The 23960-nt window shown below is 37.7% G+C and overlaps 1 protein-coding gene across 1 annotated transcript in view; it reads right to left on the reverse strand.

Annotated features, from left to right (window-relative positions):
• Positions 1-23960, reverse strand: part of ARHGAP29 (Rho GTPase activating protein 29) — a 51566-nt gene that overhangs the window by 10750 nt on the left and 16856 nt on the right. Inside the window, exons 2-12 of the mRNA XM_009884750.1 lie at positions 18434-18577; positions 9588-9684; positions 9150-9222; positions 5193-5253; positions 4570-4707; positions 4226-4290; positions 3618-3728; positions 3407-3487; positions 2898-3086; positions 2528-2665; positions 1023-1213 (exon numbers count right to left, since the gene is read on the reverse strand). Of these exons, the coding sequence (XP_009883052.1) occupies positions 1023-1213; positions 2528-2665; positions 2898-3086; positions 3407-3487; positions 3618-3728; positions 4226-4290; positions 4570-4707; positions 5193-5253; positions 9150-9222; positions 9588-9684; positions 18434-18577 (1288 nt within the window). The remainder of the gene's footprint in view (positions 1-1022; positions 1214-2527; positions 2666-2897; positions 3087-3406; positions 3488-3617; positions 3729-4225; positions 4291-4569; positions 4708-5192; positions 5254-9149; positions 9223-9587; positions 9685-18433; positions 18578-23960) is intronic.

Below are 23960 nucleotides of genomic sequence, written 5' to 3' on the forward strand. Positions count from 1 at the left end.
GAGGAAAAACTGCACTCCGATAAATCTCAAGCATTAAATAGCTGGGACAGCATACAAAGAGTTTGAAATTTCATGCTCATCAGTTTCTCAGGGAGCTGCACAGTTAAATCCCCCTAAGTCAAAGTTTACAAGTACAGCCTAAATCAGTCTTAAAAGGCAGGAAATTTATAGACAAGAACTAAGAATCTCAGATTTAACTTTGAATTTCCTGGCTTTTGTTGGTAGAAGTCTGACTCAAGCCTTAGGTTTTTTGTATTTAGTTTCCTTTTGAAAGACGATGACGACACTTTCCTGTAGAACTGTGAAACACACGATTGGAATGGATATTCTGGTGCTTTAGTGCCAAGATGACTATTTTATAACAAGTTAAAGGTGAAAAAGCATTTGGCATACTGACTTGAGGAGCTGCCTTTTTGTTTTGTAGTCTTTACTTCCACATTAGCTGCATCTTTAATAGATGAACAGTAAAAACTGCTGTTTCACACAGGTTGGAAAAAAATAAAGTGTAACACAGGGACATGTGGAATCTAAGCTTTTCCTAGTTATGTAGCATGAGACAGAAATCAAGCAACACCTCCTGCCAAAAAAGTTGCCAAACGTAAACAGTATGAAAGAAGGTACTGTAGCAGCAAGGCTTGCAGAAGAGGCAACTACCTCCTCAGGCTTTCTAAACTGATTATCAAATACTGCCACACCACACTACAGAGTTCAAAATTTACATTTTTCATATTAACCAGTATCTATGTTAAAATAGTAACAAGTCAATTCTTGCACAACAATTGCCAATGTTTTAGGAAGCCTTATTACACAAAATTACATTCTCCTTTGGAATTTAAAGTCAGGTTTTAATGTCAAATTATATATAATCTACCAAAAGAGAAGTCAAGAAATAGAGAATGATAAAGCATGGTAAAACACCAGGATTCATTTTATTCATCCAAAAATGTTGTTTTACTGTTAGACACATGTGCCTATTATTTAATTCTAAACCAAGCAAATGCCACCTGTAGTTTGGGACTTACCCATCAACCTGGGAACTCTGGGTTTCAAAAGAACCTGATTCAATAGGAATGCCTTCCTTTGGCAAACTCTTCACAAACTCTGAATACTGCTGACCAGGGTCATAGAGTTTGGCACTCTCACAGAGGGACTGGCAGTTAACTGGAAGAGATACAACCTGAGCGTGCTGCAGTTGGAACAGGTTAACTGTTGCCTGTTAGGAGACAAAAAGTTTTCAATATTTGTAGATCATTTACCAGATACTTAACTTGTACTTTGCTCAACCCAAATTAATATCCCAAAAGAAAATTATTAAAACAGTAAGACTAGAAAGAAATCTAGGAAACAGTAACATTTGTAGGGATGGACTTTGTGCAAGATTCCTGAAAGTCAACTGCAAAAACTTCATCTGTAGTATATATACTAGTATTCCTCTTCTCTCCGGGTTACTGAATCCTCCAGGTAGTAAAGTCAATTGCAATGGCTTCTCACTTTGGGTTGATCAAGACAGACAGTAAGGTTTGTTGCTACCAAACTGACAATTTGCACACTCTGGAGGGAATGTTAGTCACCACTCCAATGATGAAGCAGTCGGAGTTCCAAGACCAGATTAGCTCCATATCACCTTGGGGCAAGAAACGGACAAAACTCTTTGTCCCAACTGAACACTCTTTGTTAAATTGAATAAAACTTCTAAAATATTTTATCACAAGGCAGAGACCAGGGAAGGGGACACCGTATAGCTGCTTCTTCAGCTTTGGGGTTGCAAAGTAGTTTGCAAGTTAGATAGACAAACTTGTCAGTTCAGGTATAATCTTTCTACTGGTCTTATGGGTTGGTTTTTCAGTTGCTTTGTGTGTGCGCGGGTTGTTTGGTTTTTTTATTTTCACTCCTCACCCCAGCATTAAATTACCTTTGTCTAATCTAAAAGAAGTACACATCTATTGCCAAAATATGCTCTTAAAGCTTTTTTTAAAAAAAAACCCACACCTGTGTATGTAGATATACTTTTTTGACAATCCTTTGCTTATTTATGTGCATTAAATTAATACATTAAATTAGTTGCAATGGATCCTGTAGTAATTGAGTGTCATCAAGATTAGCAGGCTCCATGCTGCAGCATGTTAATGTCCATTCTGTGCTTGAGTCAAACATCTTTGCTAATGCACTAATGAAAATAATGGGAACAGGAGCTGTACTGTTAAGCAACACAGTAACACTATGGCCATCAATATTCTTAAGAGACATTTTACAAGAATTCTGTAGTCAGGGTTCTTGCAAGGCAACAACTCAAAAATACCCAAAACATTCTGGACGCGTCTAACACCCTCATCTTTTCTTTTTTAAACACCTAACAGAACGAGAACACCACAAACATATTAAAATTTATCCTTCTTTTTCTATTGGCTTCACCTCTGTTCTTTGAAAACTTTATATTTTAAGCAGTTAACAAAATAGATGAGGCTTTCTCTAAGTCTTAAGAATCTTTATACATCCGTACCAAACGTATTTTAAAAAGCACACTTACAGCTTTAAGAGTGAGATCACACTGGTAAATAAGCTCCCGAAGCTGTGTTAAGACATCACTTTTAAAACTTTCTAAATCATTTCTTTTTTCTTCAACTTCTGCCATGCTTGCTTTGTAGTGTTCACTGGCCTCTTCAGCCTGAGAAAATACAAGTATAAAGGGTTGATGGCCTTGATACTAGAAGCAAGGAAAAAACCCACACAAGACGCTTGCAATTGTAGATTCCCATTTAGCATAAAAGCCCAAAAGAGCATAGCATGATTAAAATTAAAAATTATGAACAGAACACTTGCTCAAATGCTCCCATTGGGAAAGCATGAGTAGAACTAGTGTGGGCTTATCTTTAAAAGCATGGAACAAAACCTCTTACTTTTTGAAGAGCTTCCTCTTCTAGTCTTCGTTTTTTTTCCAGTTGCTTGCTGAAGTCTTTCACAAAGCTTCCACTTGAGCTAAGATGTTCCTCCTCAGCACGAGCAGTACAGGATTTTGCCTTTTCATACTCATCTTGACGCTGTGTATATAGCAACTTCGCTTTTCTCAAAGCAGCTTCCAGCTCTTGCTGCAGAATGCAACACAAGAGAAAAGTAAAAGAATTAGTGATTTTAATATTTCCATTACTTAACGTGATGTTTAAAGAGGCTGTTATGCACAGGTTCGTACACTGCAGTTAAAAGTAGATAGTCACAGCAAGATAACCTCTTACAAATACAAGTACGTCATGAAATTGACAGTTACATACTACATTCAATAATCCCTTTAGATTCTACATGTGAATTTAAATGCCCAAACTGTGACAGTGCATAACACCCTAGTTTCAAAGTTTCGTCTTTCTGAAAAACTTTAGATTGAAGAAGAGTTAGATATGAAAGAAATACCAACCATTTTTTTCTGTTCTCGCTGCCAAAGCTCCTTGATATCTTTCCTTTGTCTATCCAACTCATTTTTCCTTCCAAGAAGAGGCTAGATAGGAAACATTAATAAAGTACATAAAAGCCTAATGAGCTACAAGTTTGTTCTTTTGAATAATCTGTTCTGTTACAAAAATTTTTAAAAACCTAAACAATATCATGGTCTTTTGCTTTGAGCTTACCTGCACAAATTTGTTAGACTGGAGAGCAGCAGCTGTTTGTTGCCAAAGTTGATTGTTCTCAATATCATTTTGAAAAGCGTTAATGAATATTGATTGGAATGGCATATAATCCTAAAATTACACACAACAAAACATTAATGTTCTAGGTAAGGTAGCGGTATACTGACATTCTAAATGTCTATATAATTGAACTATATTTTCAACTAAATTTAGTGAAGTATTTATATGTGTGTGGAAATCAGAGTTAGGTATGAATAGAGAAAGTGACTAATTTCTCAGCTATGTTTCATGTTCCTAGGAAAACACTGAAAGAGAAGTCTACAAGTCCAAGTCACAAAGCATACAAGATATTAGACAGAAAAAAGCACATTGTGAAAACTATAAGGCTAGTCTGCATTTTCAACAAAAATAAATTCATATATCCAAATTTCCACAGGAGATAGGAAGACATAAAATACAGCAGATTTTTTAACCAGTGACTTACAGTATAAATCAAGTCTGTATCGACTTGAAAATCCATTCCTCAACATCCCCGAAGTTTCACTTTTGGGGCAAGGCATCCAATACATATTTAAGATATTAAAATAAATCCCCTAAGATACACTCACCTGATGTCCAACAACAGCTTTAGCAGTTTCAGCCATTTTTGCTAAGTTTTTAGCACACTCCACTTCTGTTAAAAAAAAAAATCAGTTACTCTTTAGAACTAGCAGTTGCTACACATGCTAAATGGTTTTTACACTCTTCCTCTGACAGATAGGCTACAGAGGAGACCACCTTCACATTGTTACATGCCTTTTAATTATAGGAAATGCGCGATAGTTCTGTCCACTTCAGTGGAACAGCTACTAATTTAGAAATCACATTATTGACAGTCTGCAGCACAGAGGCCTGACAACAGATTTAATTTCATCATGACAAAGCTGATTAAATGCCAGAAAGAGACACTCACCCAAGCTAAGCTTTTTTTCTACCCATGCGACTACATCCTTGGTATATTTTGACCATGCTTTAGCATAGGACAGAGCCGATTCAATTCCGCTGTCATTTCTTAGGAGCATGCTATCAACCTCCTCTGCTCGAAGATGTCCTGAAAATAAAGCATTGAACACAAAGAAGTGAATTTTAGACATGACCGCACACTGAGAGCAAAGCCAGTATTAGCCAATTGTGAATGCCTAAGCAGCTCTGATCTTGAGTTGGTCTTTAATGCTAGTTGACTCTAAACAGGACTGACAGAGGTTTTAGAACAAATTAAAAGGTCATAGTATTTTACCTGGAGTAGTCATATGGTCAGCATAACTTTCTTAAAGAAAGTAACCCAACAAAACACCAATCATATGATGACATAGAGAAGTGCTTCAGGCCTTGGTTCTTCCCCCCTCCTCCCAAAAGCAACCCAGGTTGGTTATTCACAAAAGCACAAAAACTCTGCAATAACACTTTTTTTTTTGCAGTGAAGTTTTAATGACAGCATAGGTGTACAAAAAGTGACCAAGCAACTTACTTAAACATTATAGAAGATGAAAACACAGATACAGAATTGTGTTTATTAATATTAAGTTAATGACCTACCTTGAATATCATCCCTTTCATGCAGTGAACCCCCCGACTCCACAGAAAGATTCTCAAAAGACTAGTGTATAAGAAACAGAACATTAAGTTAGCAAAGAAAAGCTCTCACTGGAACTAACAGGCTAACAAAATAAATGGCATCATCTGCCTCTTTTATTGCAGATAAAGCAAACAACTGTGCTGTAACTCCTTCTCATCTAAGGCACAATACCTTCTAAGCTCCCATAGCTGTCGACTGAGACATAATAAATAGCAAGGAATAATTATATACCTTTAAATCAACAATCTTGAAAGGCTGTGATGAAAGAGTGAATTGTTTAACAAATTAGGTTGATGTTTAAGTGACCACCAGCTTTTCTTAGATCCCTACCTATCTTTTAAGAAGCATTTCATAGAGGCCTAATGTCATATACATATAACAGACACCATTCTACAAGCCATTAGAATACTGCATTTCTTCCTGAAGTTATGATTTCTCCTAAATTACTTGCAGGTGTGTACTGTATGCACAACAGCTGACCAGTAACACTTGCTAATGAAGCCCTGACAAGCAGTACAACCTGATAGAATTTAATCCAATAATAAAAGGAATTTAGCACAAGATTTCATCCCTACCTTTGTCCTCATGCTGCATGTTGCTATCCCCTTTAATTGTGCAAGTTGAACTATTTGTAGCATTGTGCCGTAAACCAGGCCACTGAACAAATTTAAATGAGCAAAAAATTTACATAGTAACCACCACCCCTTTAAAAAAAAAAACAACAAAACAACACAAAACAAAAAATAACACAACCCTGCATTATTTTAAATGAACGAAACCACTCTTGAAATCTTGGAAGCAGAGAGCAGGCAGAAGACAAAGGCTGAGAAATATCTGCAAAGTAGCTTCACAAGAACAGATTGTTTCCATTTTAGACTTGGTGCTGTTTTATTTTCAGACTTAAAGCTAAAATGTAACACAGCAACAATGATGCAAGTAGTTCTTTTCTGTTTGTTTCATTATTTTAAATGAACGAAACCACTCTTGAAATCTTGGAAGCAGAGAGCAGGCAGAAGACAAAGGCTGAGAAATATCTGCAAAGTAGCTTCACAAGAACAGATTGTTTCCATTTTAGACTTGGTGCTGTTTTATTTTCAGACTTAAAGCTAAAATGTAACACAGCAACAATGATGCAAGTAGTTCTTTTCTGTTTGTTTTTTGGATGTAAATGGAAACTGATCATACATCACACAAAAATCGTTCAATCATCATTGTTTACTTCACAGCAAAAGCAGCTTTTCATATACCAAAACATGCAAGGTATTAACCATTAATTACACTGAACAGAATGAAACTACAGTCTAAAGAACAGCTCCATTCCTAATAAAGTGGAATACTAGTACAATTGTTGTCTAATAAAACAGAGCTTCAGTAAAATGGAAGGGCTTTTTCAGAACAGGTGGGAAATCCATCTAAAGCTGTCTATCAACCAAATGGTTAAAAAAAAGTCTGAATTTAGAGACGGAGCAATATTTGGTTGCACAGAAAGCCTGAACATTCCGAGATTTAGTTCTAATTTAGGTATAAAGTATTACTGTCTTCAAGTAGATTTTAGAGTGGCATACGGTTAGGGCAGAATAAATAAGATGAGACAAAAACTTCATACTCTACATTAACTCAGGAGGTAGTTATAAGTTCTGTTTCTAAAGATTATTCCCCGTTCTATAAGACCTAGATCAATTCAGTCCAGAGAACTGGTCACTCCTTTCTGGTAATGCAGACACAGTCTAGTTAGGGTAGTTAATCAGTGCTCATTCATCCATCCACATTCACCCCAATGCAAATCTGTAATACCACGTTTTAAAAGCAAGGACACGGACAACTACTTTTACTTATGTCCTACAACTTATTATCAGAACTTGACCCCAGCTTGCCCCCTCAAGCATCCAATGACTCATCCCATGAGCCTAGCAGAAAAAAAAGCTTAACTTCTAGATAGATTTAACTTCTCAACTTTAACCAGTCTCTTCTGCCTTTTTTACTCACTACCCAAGAACTCTCATCCTGACAGAGGCAAATCTCTGCACACATTTTGAAAATTTTATCCTTCTCCTTTACTATTTTCTCAGATCTAGATAACATTGAAGAGCATTTAAATAGCTTGTTGAGTAATCAAAGGACAGACATGCCCATCTTGTTTCTTCCAATGTATTTTAAAGCTCTTCTGTTTTTAATTAAGAAATATATTTGCTCCTACCTTGTACTTCTGGTTGTACTACAAGGGCTAAAATGAGAACAATTACCTTTGCTAAGAAGGGGTATAAGTATCATTTAACTCAAGCTTCCAAGTGGAATGCCTGAACTAAAGAATGTAGACTCCCCTGCAGTCAAGAGAAGCAAAAACACTCCCCCCCACACAACCTTAGAGCAATCCTCAACAGCTTAGTTAGGGAGGTCCCTAACTTAACAGGCAATTAAAATCTCTCTCCTTAATTAGCCCTCAAAGCATTTACAAGTGAAATTCTACCAAAATTTTATGCTCCAATCTTTTTAAGACACAGCTGGTTGCTATGTTCAACTACTGAACATACACATCTACGGGAATGAAAGTTAATACAGCTACTAAAATATTCTGCATTTAACTCCTAACACTCAACTCCTAACACTCAATTATGCTCATCCCTCCAAATTGCTCTCTGAATTGAAAATCAAAGTGAAATTCTTCATCTGTTAAATGTATATTTATTTGCCTGAAAGGAAATGCACTTAAGACAGATTTCCAAGAAATTGAACCATATTATCCTACCTGCTAGAACATTTATAACTGTTCCCTTGCACATTAGGAAAAGTAAATTACACTACAAAAAAGCGCTTTTAAATATATGCTGGTGACTTCTGGAGCATCTAGAATAGAATTCCTTCTTCATTTTGCTATATTCTAATTTCCCCTTGGTCTTCCCCGACCCCCACGTTCAGAGGAGCAATCTTCTAGCCAAGCATTCACTTCATGTTACAATATATGCCACAGGAATACATTTTTGCATTGCAAAGCCATTACAAAATTAAAATGCTGGCAAATTCAGCACCTTCCTTCTGCTGGTGAACTCATTAGCTGAAATAGTACTTGTTCAAATCATCTCATTTAAGTTACATGAGATGCTGACTTCTGTTCTATTTTATTTCATACTTTTTACCAGCAACCTAATCCTCTGAATCCAAGTCTGTTGGAAACAGTTTGCTGAACAGCCTCCCTTCCCTCCATGTTGTTTGCAAAGATGAGTTTTGTAGTAGAACTTCTGTGATCACCCACCTTTCTCACATGTGCGTATCAAAGATAGCAGAAATTTTTAACATTGCTACAAGTTAGCCTATCATACACACCAATTATCAACTGCATTTTCCTTGTGTGTAACTTCTAATTTGACTTGATTTACTTGAAAGTCTATTTCTAGATGCACAAAAATTCAGAAGAGAATTTGGTACTGAGCATTTTTTATTCTCACCTTCAAAGTGTTTAAAGGGGAATTTAAAACACTAATGTTTTTCTTTGACTACCTATAAGCTGACAGTGCTATTTCAGTTCTCCTAGTGAACTGTTGTTGAAACAGCTACAGCACAAACTGGGCTCTGGAAGAAGAAAACGCTATTTTATAATGAATGTCTTTAAAAGCCAAAAAGTGTTCATTAAGCCTTTAGCTTGTAGGTCTAACAGGTCTACTCTAACTACTCCAGCATGCAAATCATTCAAGTATCTTACTTTTAAGAATTTGTTCTTTTCACTTATCCAATGCATTTAGAACTGAGAATACATTCAAGTATCTGAAACCTTGAACACATTTTTTTCATGGGTTTAATCTTGTTCTAGCACTCAGAAAACTCTAAGGGTCCCAGCCCCATGATGCACAGAGTTTCAGTGGAAATGAAAGTCTCCTTTAAAAGATATCATCCTACAGTCCAAGAGAACATGTTTAGCCTACCCGACTTCTCCGAGATACAGGAAGTCCCAATGACGAGCCATTGTCTACATCTCCCATAAGGAAGTCTGAAACACTGCCAGAAAAACAAAGAATTGTGTTACTTCATTACTTTATCTCACCAAGCGATTTCATATCACTGAGCACAAAAATTTAGATCGTGTTTTTAATATCCTTTAAAAATTCTAGAAACAATTTTTAGAAGTAGTCTTATACTCCTTGCAATTTCTATGCCATCATTGTCTTCCTTTTTAAGAAAAAAAATAATCCACAAACACCCAAACAAAACTGTAAAACTGTTCCGGATGTGGTTAATTTAAATTAGTTTAATCAGCTAATATTTGTCCAAAAGAAAACAAAAGTTTTTGTTGTTGTTGTTTAGTCTTAATTTGATTGAGCTCCACTGAGCTCCTTAAAAACTCCTTCTGAATTCCAACTTACACGTTTCCAAAGGTGAATGCCAATGTTTCAATGGAAGAAAATATTTCACTGAAGAGTTCTCTCTTGTTTTCTTCGTTAACTTCTTTGAAGTTCACCGCTTCGGAAAAAAATGAAAACCAAAGGGTGAGAGGTGGGGTCAATCAAGCAAGTTTACTAGGCCTAAAAACAAATTTTATACACATTGTCTCCTGCAGAACATGCAACATTATACTTTTCTGAACTATTGAAAAAACAGTTTTAAAAAAGATTACTAAGAAAGTAAACACTAAAGGAAAGAAATTAACACAATCCAGATGCTTCCCACAATGAAATCAGATTACTCTTTCACTTCCTATATCTTCCCACTTAAGCAGCAGCTTTGTGTGGGGAACGATGGTAATGTGAGGGGAAGAGAAAAACAGTCATTTACCAGCAAAAGTCATATCGCAGCAGCAGCATCACAAAGCAGCTCACAAACACAGTTAAGTATTTGAGAAGCGGTTTATTTTCTGGGCAAAAATTTCAGAATTTCAAGCAGGAGCAGCAGTTTATAGGGGTGCCCCCCATCCCTCCCTCCCCATATGCAACCCTGCATATCTATCCAGAACACAGGATTTCTGGCTTGAGTACAGACAGAAAGCTATCACAAGGCAGCGTCCATTGCAAAACCCTTTAATTATTAGCTCCACAGACTGGCAAAAGCCCCTCAGTTTCGCCTGTTAAAAGTCATGAAGAAACTCAGCACAAGTATCACTGTTCCGAAATAGGAAAGCGAGTGTTCCTGGGCAAACTAGATGGTTTAAGCTGGTGATTAAGACAAGTATTAAGCCACTCAACAGTGAGCCTTTAACATGCTTCCATGACAAACTGGAATAATGAGACAAGAATGATCCATCCAGAGTTTCTATTAACAACTACTGGACAAGGGGGCGGAGGGAGAAAGGAGAAGACAAAACACACAACAATTTTTGTGTGTTTCCAACTTAACTCTTTAATCATTGGTGACTGGGATTTTTTTTGTAGAATTTTTTTTGTAGAGAAGTCACATACACTCCTTTGAGCTGAAGCAGACTCCTCTGGATGAAAGCTTTCCCAATTTTACATTGCGAGAAGTGACAATTTCACATTTATTTTTTAAAAGTTTAAATTTTTTTTAAGCAATGCAATAATGTTAATTAACTAGATGCCTAAGTTACTTATGCTCATCAGTTTCAGAGATACCGCAATGACACACATACAGCTGTTGTGTGTGCTATATATATAGCTATATAGCTATAGGGGTATATAGCTATACCCCTATTCATCACTTTTAGCAAGACCTGTGGCAATGTTAATCTATGTATTCTCCTTACATTTCAAGTACAAATATGGAAATAATGGAGTGCCATGACTTACAGAAGTAGCAAAAATTAAATCACATTAAGGTGGCCTGTTCTATACACATTTTCTTAGCAAATTAAAGTAACAGATTTTAATCTTAAGAACTATTCAAACTTCCTGCCAGGTGCCTAAACACTAATGGGTAACAAACAAAGAAAGTACAGTAATCTGCTCCCCCATTAGACTTCCTTTGTGAAAGGAAAAGTTTTTAACCAGTAAATTAACACAGTTGAATCCATTCCTTTTTACACAGCATGACAACAGGCCTGATCAACATTTTTATAACAATTATTTCTATACAAAGCTATTGCAGAAAATATGTATTCCTCATGGGCTATTTTCACAATTACTTGAGGATCTGGAAGAATGTGTTGTAATAAGCCTACAGCAAAAAAAAACCCAAAATTCCACATATTACAAAAATATTAACAGTCTCTGTCGCCACAGTTCACTGCTAAATTCAGGCTTCTCCTATCTCTTTGTTCTTCTACATTTCGTAATTACATCAAAAAATGCCTCTGGGCACCTTTGTTTGAAATGAGACTCAAGAAAGGTCAGCAGATGATTTTTTATTTTTTTTTAAACAACTTTGTAAATATCAGCGGATATTTTTTTTAATTCAGGTTAGTTGGAAACCTCGGCTTTCCAGAGATACCACTGCTTATAAATCTCTATTTTGCATTCCAAATCATTAAGCAACATCAGTTACTATGAGATCTATTGACTACCAGCCACTAATGACTGGAAAAATCATCTGAGCGCCGGCAAGAAACGCAAACTGTTTCAAAAGGAACCAACAAAAACTGTCTATGCATTCAAAGCACTTACCACCGAAACATTTGGATATCCATTAGCTGCAGTGTCTTCAGAGAAAGAGTACTTCTTTCACTTTGCTAATGAGACATTAATATAGATAGCCTCTGCCTAAAGAAATGCCGTCTGTTTCACTCTGCCTTCCTGTTCCAGGAAGACTTTTGTTAAGCTTTACATTTTATATACCAGAGAAATCCTTTCTTTTCAGGATCCATCACAAATGGAATAACCAATCTCAATTTTTTCTGAATTACCACTTCTCCCCAAAAAAAAGGTTAGTCCAAGCTCTTAGCAATTCAGTGGAATACAAAACAGCTTTCTGCTAGCTTACTACCTCTGGAATGCTGATGTACTTAACATCAACTTTAAACCATGCACGCTCTTTCCCCAGGACATCCTGGCTGCACACAATAGCTACTGACAACAATGAACTATAGTAATCTTTCCATGTCTGGAAATGACAGCTATCTATCTATAGTTCTACAGATTTCAAAGCAAGTATGCAACTTCACAAGGCTTTTAAGTAAGACTTCAGATGGCACGTAATAAACTTAAAAAAAATCATATGATAGCAATACATTAAAGTCCAGAATCCAGTACCCGAAATGCAAGCCTAGCTTGCATTAAAGTGGATTTACCTATATTTGCAAAGCTATCTTCAAACTGAGGTGGGTTTAGCAGCCTCATGAAAATGCTGCAGGACTGACAAAAGTTTCAACTCTTGGGTAATACCATTAAAAGCTTTATGAATCGAGCACAGAACAGACTGGGGAACCAGCAATAGCTATGGAAGTTTTGGAAACCAGAATCCCAGAAGCTGAGGCAGCACCTGAGGACATTTGAGCACTGCTTCTGAAATCACAAAGAGGCTGTCACAGCTCTTGGGTCTGCACAGACCAAAGTGCAACCAGGGCTTTTAAAGATGATGCTTAGACAGCTCACAGCAACCACAGCACAGCACACAAGCTTCCATGATGCTCTCTTGCTCCCTTCCAGTCAAATTAAGACAACCCAGCCCAGGAAACTCAGGGCACACAGCCATGTGGGACTCTGCAGGAGACTGCTTGCTTCCTCCTTCCCCCTCCCCATAGACACATGCAGGACTGGCAGCAGCAAAGCCACCTTGCCAGCTCTCTGCTGAGCCTGGACAAGGCTCAACTACACCAGCTTGCAGAATTTACTCTTTGCAGGTCAATTTTCTTCACACCTAATAGACAGCTATGGTTAACACCACCACCAGTTTTCTTAAACAGGAATACAGGGATACTAGCTGACTTCTAAGCAGTAAGCAAATGGTTGACTTGGTGGAACTGAATACCTTTGTAACCAATTTTCTCTTTAACGCCCAACAATTTTTTCAAGAACCTCTCACAACTATTTCAAAAACAAAATCACCACCCAAGCAAACAAAAAACCAACAACGAACCAAGACCAAAAACCACCCCCTCCTCCAAAACAAAGACTTGTAATGCTTCTTGTTATTACCTCTCATCTTTAAAAAAAAAACATGTAAAAAAATGGGGAGGGGGGGAGGAACTTGAGTAAAGAGCAGTAGTATGCAGACTAGAAAGAGGCAGGAGAGTATTCTCAGGATCTCACAGCTAGGGAGGATCAGCAGGCTGTCCAGGCCCCACAGTTCTACTTTTAGTTCTCTGTGCCATGTAATTTCACCAGCCTGTACTTACTACCAAGTCTGGCAGCCTCCCCAACTTTAGCTGGATGCCAACAAGTCAAGTTTGAGGAACTGTTTCCTACTCCTTCCATAATAAATTTTGCTCTGAATTTCTATCACATATATGCCAACAAAATTGAAGTTACTTCACCTTGCTAGAGGTATTTAACTTTGATGCAGAACTATTAGGAAAAAAATCCCCATACCTAAAAAGGGAATTTCTACAAGACAAGGGCAATTTTCAGCTTTACCAGGAATCTGCATTCATTCTAGTGATTCAGTTAAGTCAAAAGGTGCAATTTAGAGGAAAAGAACAGTACAAACTTGAATTCAGCATGGGATCAGGAGAACCATGTACTCTGGGGCCATCAACCATTTAAAGTGACTGAGTGGGAAACTAACAACCATGAGTACATGAGTATGATAGCGTGCCAGACTGGGAAGTGACTTCCAGAAATAGTAGTCTAAACAGGTTCCAGGCAAGATGCTTCACTAAGTCCCAGTTCTTCCAGATCAAGCAAGATATCATTGAAAAGGCACTCTTTATTAAGCACTCGAGTAAGCATGCATAAGTAGTAGAGTACAAGCAAAGAGTCCCAGTGAACCATGTCATGTCCAAGATATAACCAATCAAATCCCCCCCCCTACATTTTTCAGCAACCTCAGTCTAAAATTGTAAGAGTCTGACATTATATGTTCTGCCAAACATCATTCTCTGTAGCAAGATGAAGATACATGCTATAGCTAGTTTTTCCTTCAATCTATCCAAAAGGAAAAACATTAGACATCTGAAGCAGAACTACAAGCACATTCATCTCATTCCCACTGAAGGTCCTGAGAGATGGCCGAGAAGCTTGAAGGAGGGGAATAAGCACTCTGATTTTTGCTAGCATTCAAAAATATTCCCACATGCAGTACTTTAAAGGGGGTGGGGAGGTCTGTCTACACTGGACATTACGTTTAAATCACAGTGCAACTTGTCATACTTAGGAGAATACTTCACAAGGCAGAGTCACTGACAGTCACTGGTTCCAAAGTTACTGTAACTGATTTCATTAAGAGCAAAGGCAATAATTTGTTAAAATAACCATTTGCCCCTATTTAAAGTTCCAAATACAAACTAGATTTGAAACCCAGGCATTATGCAAAGATTCAAAAAGGTCTTTCTAGAACATAAACCAGTTATGCTTCTATTTCTAAGGGGGGGGGAATCACATGTAAATCCCAGCTTGTTTCTATTTCATCCTCTCCTAAATAAACATCAGAAATTTTCCATGCCAGGTTAATCATCTTCCTAGTCATAAATCTGACTACAGATACAGAGTGCTTCCACATCTTTTTATAGTTCTGTCCTCCAATGACAAGAAACAGATGAGTCAGATGAACTTCTTTCATAATGTCACATTAACACAGCCTGGGAAGACAGAGGAAAAAGGATACCAGTTCTGTCCTACCAGCTCCTCACATTCTTGTAGCTTCCTGTTTATTCAAAAGTTACATTACTTCTAGTGAAATAACCACAGCTGAAAACCTGCAAATGCATGTGTTACTGACAGGCCACTGTAAGCAAAAACTCGAGGTCTGATATGCTTACAATTTACCACAACGTACTGTGTTTTTAATGCAGCTTCCTCAGTTCCAGCAGTCATACACTTCAGTTCAAATACAGACACAGAAGCAGTATGACCCTCACACAAAAAACAGCTGTAAAAATCAAACAGGTGCTAAGACAAACTGCCTTCACATTTACCACAGGTTATGCTGGGGGGAGGTAGGCTGTTTTCATACAGCCAAGATTTTACTGTTCTCAGAGAAGTAGGACCGAAGTACCAGTCTGAAAGAGCTGAAGCCCTGTAACTCGGTTTCCATCTCCAGACACACAAGGAATACAATACATCACTGAGCAACCAGCAATAGGTGCTACGCTAAAGTCTTCATATCAAAATGCTTGTTTGTGTCAAAGGCTACAAATATTGAAGCATGAACGATCCAGATCACTTTTTTTAGTGTGACCTGGACCTCCCTTTCCTTGTAATTAACTTGAGAACACTGCAAGGCCAGGTCACACGGTGCTGGATCACACAATTCACCATAGAGCAAGTCTATTTGCTTTAGTCAAAGAACCACCAGTCGTTTTATGGCAGCCACTCTGTTCCAAGTCCAGAATGTATGCTGCTTAGGAGACAGATGAGTAACTTAATGAGAAATGAGTGAGAATGCTATGAACAGCATTCATATGCCATTATCTTTTATTTAATCAGAAAACTTTTTTTTATCTACTTATTCAAGCTGGAAGAACACATCTGTATCAGATCAGCACTGTGCACCACATCATCACTGTACTTTGGATCCTGCTGCAGGAGTCCTAAAGGTAGATTTTCAATACTGTCAAACCATTGTCAATGAGAAAATTATTCAGAGTAATGTAACCAAGAGGTAGAAAAAAGTCAAAGCTCAGTTCCAGCTCAAGGACAAAAACTGTTACCATAACAAATCAACTCCTTTCATGCCTTTTTTGTTTGAGAGGTTTCTCATCATAAAAGGTCATATTTAAAATACTTCAAGTGAGCTATGGCTGAACACAGACTTTTCAGATGTACCTAAAGTACGGTCTTACAACTTGACCCACTTGAACACATTTGACAGAAAACTGGAAGATGTGACTGTACTGCTTTTGTTTCAAGCGGAATTCTTACAACAATAAAGAGTGGAGTTACTTTCAAAATTCTGTAATTATACTACACGTACAGTGCTTTCCTAACAGTAGTTTTTCTTTCCATATAGAAAATAACGCAGTCCCTCCGTGACTGCAGCTCCTCATGAATTCAATATATTAACAGTGAGTAAACACTACAGTACAAGCAAAATTTTGGTAGTTAGTGCAAACATATTAACTATATGAACTAAAATCTGTCCTGGGGGAAAAAGCTAAGAAGTATTTTTGAATAAGTGTATTGGCAAAAAAGACTTAGTACTAGAGTTATTTCTTCTGCTCACTATCAAGAGAAATGAACGAATCCTAAAATAACTATTCAAAGAACAGCTACTCATCAAAGCAGCAGAAACAGATGCATATAAGAAAACGTATGAAACACCAATGCAAACTACCCAGGGTTCAGTGCTATTGAAAGTGTATAATGGAACAGCGTGCACCAAAAGGAGAAAAAAAAGCCATGTACGGCATCAAATTCAGAAGACTGCAAATACTCTGGACGAATGGATTACGTAACTCAACAATGTGCTTAATTCTCTGCTTCAGAAGGATAGGAGGAAGAACACATAAGTCTAGATCTGGAAAACCAGTTCAGCCCTAGAATTACAGACAGTGACCTTGGACTTATGGACATTAAATTGAACACAAAAATTGACAAAACAGCCAACATAATTATGGAATCAATCAACAATGTTACCACGTGAGACAAGAAAAGTAATTCTACTGGTTTATTCTGCAATAATAAACTTGGACAGTCTAGACAGCAATCAATTTGGGGCATTGCATATTTAAGAAGAACCTTGATAAACTATGTAGTCCAGAGAGGGTAAGTATTATTGCAATAATTTTTGGAAACATGATTTAGCAAAGGTTGATGTAATTTATTTAGATACATTGAGGAGAACTGACTGTATGCAAAAGAAAGCAGTTGAACATTTTTCTGTATCCACTGAAATTAGGGGGGGGGGAAGTGGAAGACACACAGTAACCTTATTATAGAACTTAAGCAAGGAAACAGCTCGTCTAAGGTGGATTTGAATTGCATTCACTCAACAATTCACCTGTTCTCATGGGTAAATATCTGATTATCATTGTACATGCGTACTTAACTCTTCCCGAGATTAACAAGTCAAAGGGCAACCTCTCAGGGATACCCTCTGCATTTCTACTGTTAAGTACAATTCTAAAGCAAGTTCAGAAGTTGCAGAGTTACAATCCTGTGATTATGTCAAATTCCAGGGACAAATCTATAGGAAACTGCATGTAGCACGAAGAAAGTGCAAAGTGGGCTGGCTAGTACCTGCCAAGATCAAACAAACTACCAAAACTATATATCAATAGCAAGAATCTATAAGAATCTTGGAAGATTCTGAGATACAAGAACCAGGCAACTAAACACATTAGCATTTTAACTGATATTCCTACTTTATTGAGTCAGTAGTGTATGTTCAGACTAAGATAAGGGGAAAAACCCTAGAACAAGGAGAAAAACTGTATTATGCGTCTCTGAAGGAAGATGTTCCACATGACTTAACACAGGCAAGAGGTGGAGACTTAACCTTAATAAAAACGTTCTCCAAGCCACATGGAAGAAACTGTACTGGTTCCACAGTAATATACTGGACTTAGTCCAGAGTAGGGAGAGCTGCAGTCAAAGGCTACACAGAGATGAAAGAGCTGTCGTTCACAGGGCTGGATTAAGTGCGTGCTTCACCATGTGCATTCGTCTGACACGTACAAGATTGCAGCAGCTAAGGTCAGAAATAGAAAGTATTAACATAAATGCCTGCAAAGCTTTTTTGTTGCTGTTGACACCTTTACCATGCTTATGATCTCTTTGTGGAATATATAAATAAGTGTTAGGCCATTCAGATTTGGATTGCTCATTTACATATTTATTCACATAATATAAATACAACACCATCCCTACAAATTCATAGAATTAAGCAAAGATTTTTGTCAAATCTCTAAGTGGATAAATGCAAGGTTTATCATTCTGTGATACGCAGGGGAAGAAAAGCTCAAGATCAAAAGCTTACGCTTTTGGAATTCGGTGTGGGTTTGCAGCTAGCTTCCTACAAGCAGAATTTTATTACATCAACAGGAGAACAAGCTATTTAATATTTCTTTTCACTTAGAGGAGATATTTTTAAACAAGTGTTAACATATTACTATCAAAAAAACACTGTTTCTTCTGTATACATAAAATCCTATCTATAATTCCAAGCCAGAGTCAATCAAGTCACTAATTACAATTTTCCAAAAACATCAAGGGTAGTAATACCTTACCTTTTACTTTTGCAATAACTGTTCCCGCAGCACTAAGAATATCAACCGAGTTTAGAGTCTGATGTTTATTTATCACTGCTTTTAAAACACGTAGCAATTCCCCCAGGCGTTCATGTACTACCTGATGCAGGCCGTCTTGATTTTCTGAAAAAAAGTAAAGGAGAAACTACATTAAAACAGTGAATTAATTCCCAATCACATTAGAAACCACTTTGATGGTATTCAGCTGCACTGAAATCTAGGCCACATGGAAACTGGGCCTGCTTAGAACAAAGCAATTGTTAAAAAGAGTTACACTAGGATTTGCCAACAGTTTAGTTGCAATATTGCATGTCATTTACATAGAAATTCATTTCTCCCCAAAAAATCAAACAAGTACATTTAAAAAAAAAAAAAAAAGGATGGGGCCTATACCAATACCCTGAGGTTTCTGAATTAAACCATCCTCCTTTTCTTATGTCATTTCATCAACCACCATTTTCATAATTACATATATTCAAAAAGGAGTATCAACAAAAGCAGATTTGGATTGCTCATTAAATATTTCTTCACCTGACACCTGATACAAATTCAACACCATTTCTGTACATTCATAGAATTAAACAAAGATTTTTGGCAAATGTTGTCTAGCTTCCAACTTCAGTGTCAGTCAAATTTTAAGCAACTCTAGTATATAAAACTAGATCTACAAAGGTCTGTCTTTGAGCATGTCAGTCTTGGTAAAGAAGCTGAACGCCTAAATTATTTTGTGGAATTAGGCCTAATCAGAAAAATTCTCAAACAAGCACACATATAGGGTGATGATTTTTACAACATATGCCTCTTGCTATGCAACCCTAAATCCTCCCCCAATCCACCTTATTTTTTTTAAAAAAAAGTTCTTGTTGCATACATGGCACAGGTTAAACCACAAGCTCTTCCGTTCTGTTACAGAAGAGGTGCTGGTGCATAGAATTAAAGTTTCACATGCACTAAAGTGCTGCGTTGCAAGTTGTGGTAAAAAGCTTTCAAATTCAGGAAAGTCTAGCTTATGAAAAAGAAAAAGAGGATCTAATACAAGCTGACTCACTTCCCCACCGAGCAAAAAGGAACGGCAATTCTGTGTTGTCTATGGCCATGATTACAAACAGGTCAGTACAGACAATTACAGTACAGTGCAAATTGATCCAGAGTTACTCAGAGAGCAGTTTCAAATCTCAGCCATTTTGTTCTGGTTATATTTAGGCTAGAGGCACCTACATTTTTCTGAGGAATCAACAAAGTACAACATGACACATCAGTACAGTATATCACTACTGTCAGGTGGGTAGGTCTGGGGACTCCATACAAATTACATGCAATTGGATCAAGTGCAAAAGCAAGTCTTCTACAGACCACTGTGCTTCAGGTTTTACCTCCCCAGCTGTCAAATATCAGGAGATTTCTTTCAACTCAGACTAGCTTATACATGGTCAAAGGAAAAACCTTGACTCAGGAAGTGGACTAAGGCAAAAACTTTATCTACCATTCACTGGCCCTTAGCGTGTTTTTTCCTGCTGGAGGGGAGTAGGAAGCTCTGTATCCTCAACAGGACACACAGAAGTCTAGGAAAACCCATCTTGCACAGCAGTAAATTAAGAAAGCTTTATGTAATTTATTAAAGATACATAGTTGTGGCTTTATTGTCATTTACATGCATACACAATGGTTTTTAACTGAGGACTCACAGCAAAGGGAAAAAAGGTCACAGAGGCTGCTACTATATGCGGCTATGATTCAGTTCATACACATTAGTAACAGAGCTAGTTTGTGACAAACACACATTGATCTAAAGGCATACTATATTAGCTCAGAGTTTAGAACTTAATGGGGAAAGCAATCCAGGCTTGAAGCAGTTTCCATGCAAGTGACAATAGTGGAAGCTGGGACCTTGGATAAGAGATGATTTATAGAGGATATGAAATAATATAGAACATCATGAAAGGCATGAAAATAGTGGGTAGAATCAATCGCTTGCCAATGTCTTTCAGTTATATTAAATATTACGCACTTCAGATGATTAAACAGAGCAAGCAGGAGGCAGATTCAAAAGAGAAAAGGGTGACCTGTGGAATTTCTTGCCAAAACACAGCATTGACACAAGTAGTTTACATGGAAACAAGGAGAGACAGGACTAGCTCTTCCAAGTTATCCTGTGGGTTACTAATGAGACAATAAACGCTTCACCAGGTCAGGCCCTGCATATGTCCTGCTAGCCCATGCCTTACACAGCACTGGGTGATGCTGCTTAGGAGACTAGACAAGACTGGCTGCTTCCTGCAGTCCAGTCCCCCAGCATCCACAACTGCTGCACCACAGTTGTTCCTATGCACTTTAGTAACTGCTTACAGACCTGCTGTCTTTGAATTCATTTAATTCTTTTTGAACCTGCCTCCACAACCTCTTTCAACTCAACTACTCCATTCTTTAGGCTACTGAACTACTAAGTTTTGTCCTAAAACAAAAAATGTAACCTGGAACAGCTCAAGAACTTCCCTAAACAGAAAGAGTTTAGAGGCTATGTCCATCTTAGCATTTCTACTTTTCTCTAGCTGTTCACTTTTAGCAGTCACTGGAGCTCAGACACTGGGTTAGACACAGCTTTAGTCTGAGCCAGCATGGCCATTGCCACCTTCTAACACTTGGAGAAATTCTATAGCTGTCAAAATGAAACCAGATAGTTTTAATTGTCCCTTTGGGCTCTAATCCATCAAAGCCTCAATTGTACTCCATCAATGCAAGAATAAATGCTGTTGGGAGTATCAGGCAGCTCCAAGGAAAGGCAATGGGGAAAAGGCAAGACAGCAGAGCTGTACTGATGCCCACAAACCCAAAGCAGATCAGGCAACACAGAAAGTCTATCTGAAAATTATAGTAACGTTATTTTCAGGAAATATGATTAGCTAGTTAAAGGTAATTCCAATTAGTTCATTAACAAACATCTAGTGTGTAGATTTAAGTTTTTAAATACTTAAGGAGGAGGTAGTCTTTGGAGGTAGTGTCTCACCTCTTCTTACAAACCTCCAGAGGCAAAAAAATATTCCATAATCCTTCATTGGGACTAGTGATTTATATTGACAGGACTGGGACAGACAGGCTTTTATGGAGGCATTTGAAGGCTATAGGCAACAAACCTTCCCCATCTGCTGTCTGTCTTGCCAGAATATATGCAGTCCTCACATGAACGGCATGAATATTGTGGTCAAATGACTAGAGATGGTCTGCACAAATGCATCATTTGACCAGAACCATATGTCTTGCCTAGCCAAGATGAAGGCGTCCCTGTCTTCTGGCACAGAGATGTAGTTTCTTACTATTAAGATTTGATAATACCTTACCAGGCCAACAGAGCTGGGGGAAAAAAGCAAAGTAAGTGGGAGGGGGAGAAGACAAAAAGAGAAAAAACTTGAGACACAAGCCCCTTCAAGTCTGAAACAGAAGCAGTAAGCTTCAAAGGGAAATGCAAGTTGAAAACAACTGCTGAGTTGAATTAGATGTTTATCATACCATCCAGGAGAACACTATCACTAAAATAATGCAGTCAAGCATGAGATTAGTTATTTGTACTCTCAAAAGCAAAGGTCTGGCTACACCCAAGAGACTTCTTTGTGTTCCATCACGGTATTATTTGTTTACAAAATATCTGAAACATTGTTTCTGTGCCTCCAGAAGACAAAAGGTCTGTGACACAAGTGGTGCTTGGGGAGGGGTGGGGGCAGAAGCCATCAGGAACCGCAACTACACTGCATTCGGCCACTGATATTCACCAAACAGACACTAAAACAGAGATTTCCTGTTCAGGACAGATTTATAAACCTCAGGTAGTAAAGCGATCTAAATATGCCAGATTAATAGAAACACAGTTTTAATACTGAGTCTGAAAATGGCTAAGAGACCAAAACAACGGTAGAGCAAATAAATACTGTTTACAGTGAAAAGAATGCATGAAGAAATGTGTCTCCAACAAGTTCCCGGAGCAATTCAATTTGACTTAAGCAGTCATAAAAAATAATATTTACTTTCAATTTTTCTTCTGTCTCTTGTCTCACTGTACACATTCATTTATCTACATACAGTTAAGCAGGAAATTCCTCCACCAATGGATGCTATATCAAGTTTAAAATCTTTGTCGAGCTTAATAACACAAATTGCAATACCATAGAAGACTAGTTAGTACTTATGACCAGAGGACTCCAGCTGCTGGTGATCATGCAGCAGAAGACCTCTCTGAGCACGTGAGTCCAGCTGTTTGCTTAGGTGTCTACAGTCTCCTGGAAGAATCAGTCAACCCTCTACCTCAGAAAGAAAAAAGAGAGCTCTTAGAGCAGGGAAAAAAAGAAAGAAGAAAAAGGCTGGAGAGAGCTTAGTAGCCTATCTGCAAATCTTATTTCATGGGGGTTTAAACTGTTGTTTACATTAGCTGAAAACAAGGTCTTCCAAAATGTAAAGGCAACCACATGAAACCACACTCTTTAAGAAAACTGGAGAAAGAAGAATAGGGTAAGAAAGCACATATTCAAAGCTGACAAACCTAATGCACAAGAATGATATAATAAAGCAGCTGGGAAGCCTGTCAGTGCTAGCCAAGCCATCTCAGTAGCACACTGTTGTCATTTGCATCCCACTCCTTGATGGTTTTGGTCACCACATTTTATAACCACTCATCTATCTTTAATGTAAAAACAGCATAAGCTACCTATTTTCTAATTTTAGGTATTTCTCAACAGGAAGCCTTTGTTTAGCAAATATTAGCAAGCAATAATAGCCTTACAGCTACAGATTCTGTTCATGCAAAACAAAAAAACATTTGCTCATCAAGCTTGTCAGCGTCAGTCACCCTCCCTGCCAAGTCAGGGCTGGTCACAATACATGCAGTCGGGAAAGGCACTGCTGTGTCAGTTGGCTGGTATTCTTTTGTCTGATCTGATTTATTGTTGGCCAAAACATTTCTGAAGCTGTTTATTTCAACAAATGTTTGCCAGGACAAGTTTAAATACAAACTAACATACATTTTTTCCCCTCCATGACCATCGCATATCCTACACTGCTGTTCAGACCCATACAGAAGATGCACATATCATTCCTCTTACTACTTCGCCACCTAGAACATCAACGCTTTCTAACAGCAGACTCTCCCTCTACTACCTAATTTCCACCAGTCACGAGAGAAGGGGAACCACTAATAGAACTAGTGTTTTGCTGTGGCTTAAAGTTTGTTTAGAACTGAAGTTGGTCACACTGATGAGAAGGAAAGATAGGGCATTGAAGTAGATAAACCAACTGAAAAGTACCACAACCATGAAAAATTCTTGGTCAGATTACATACGAGACTTTCAGCACAAACATTCTAATTCACCTAATAAGGTCCTGCTTTTCATAAGAAGCTTTTTACAAGTAGAAAGATGTGATTATTTCCTTCACGCATTCAACAGCTTTCAAGAATGTTACATACAGTGAAACGTTGTATCAGTGTGGAACAACCTGCCATGCATAGTCTCTACAGCCACAA

Source organism: Charadrius vociferus, unplaced genomic scaffold (assembly GCF_000708025.1).
Source record: "Charadrius vociferus isolate BGI_N301 unplaced genomic scaffold, ASM70802v2 scaffold163, whole genome shotgun sequence".
Classification (NCBI taxonomy): domain Eukaryota; kingdom Metazoa; phylum Chordata; class Aves; order Charadriiformes; family Charadriidae; genus Charadrius; species Charadrius vociferus.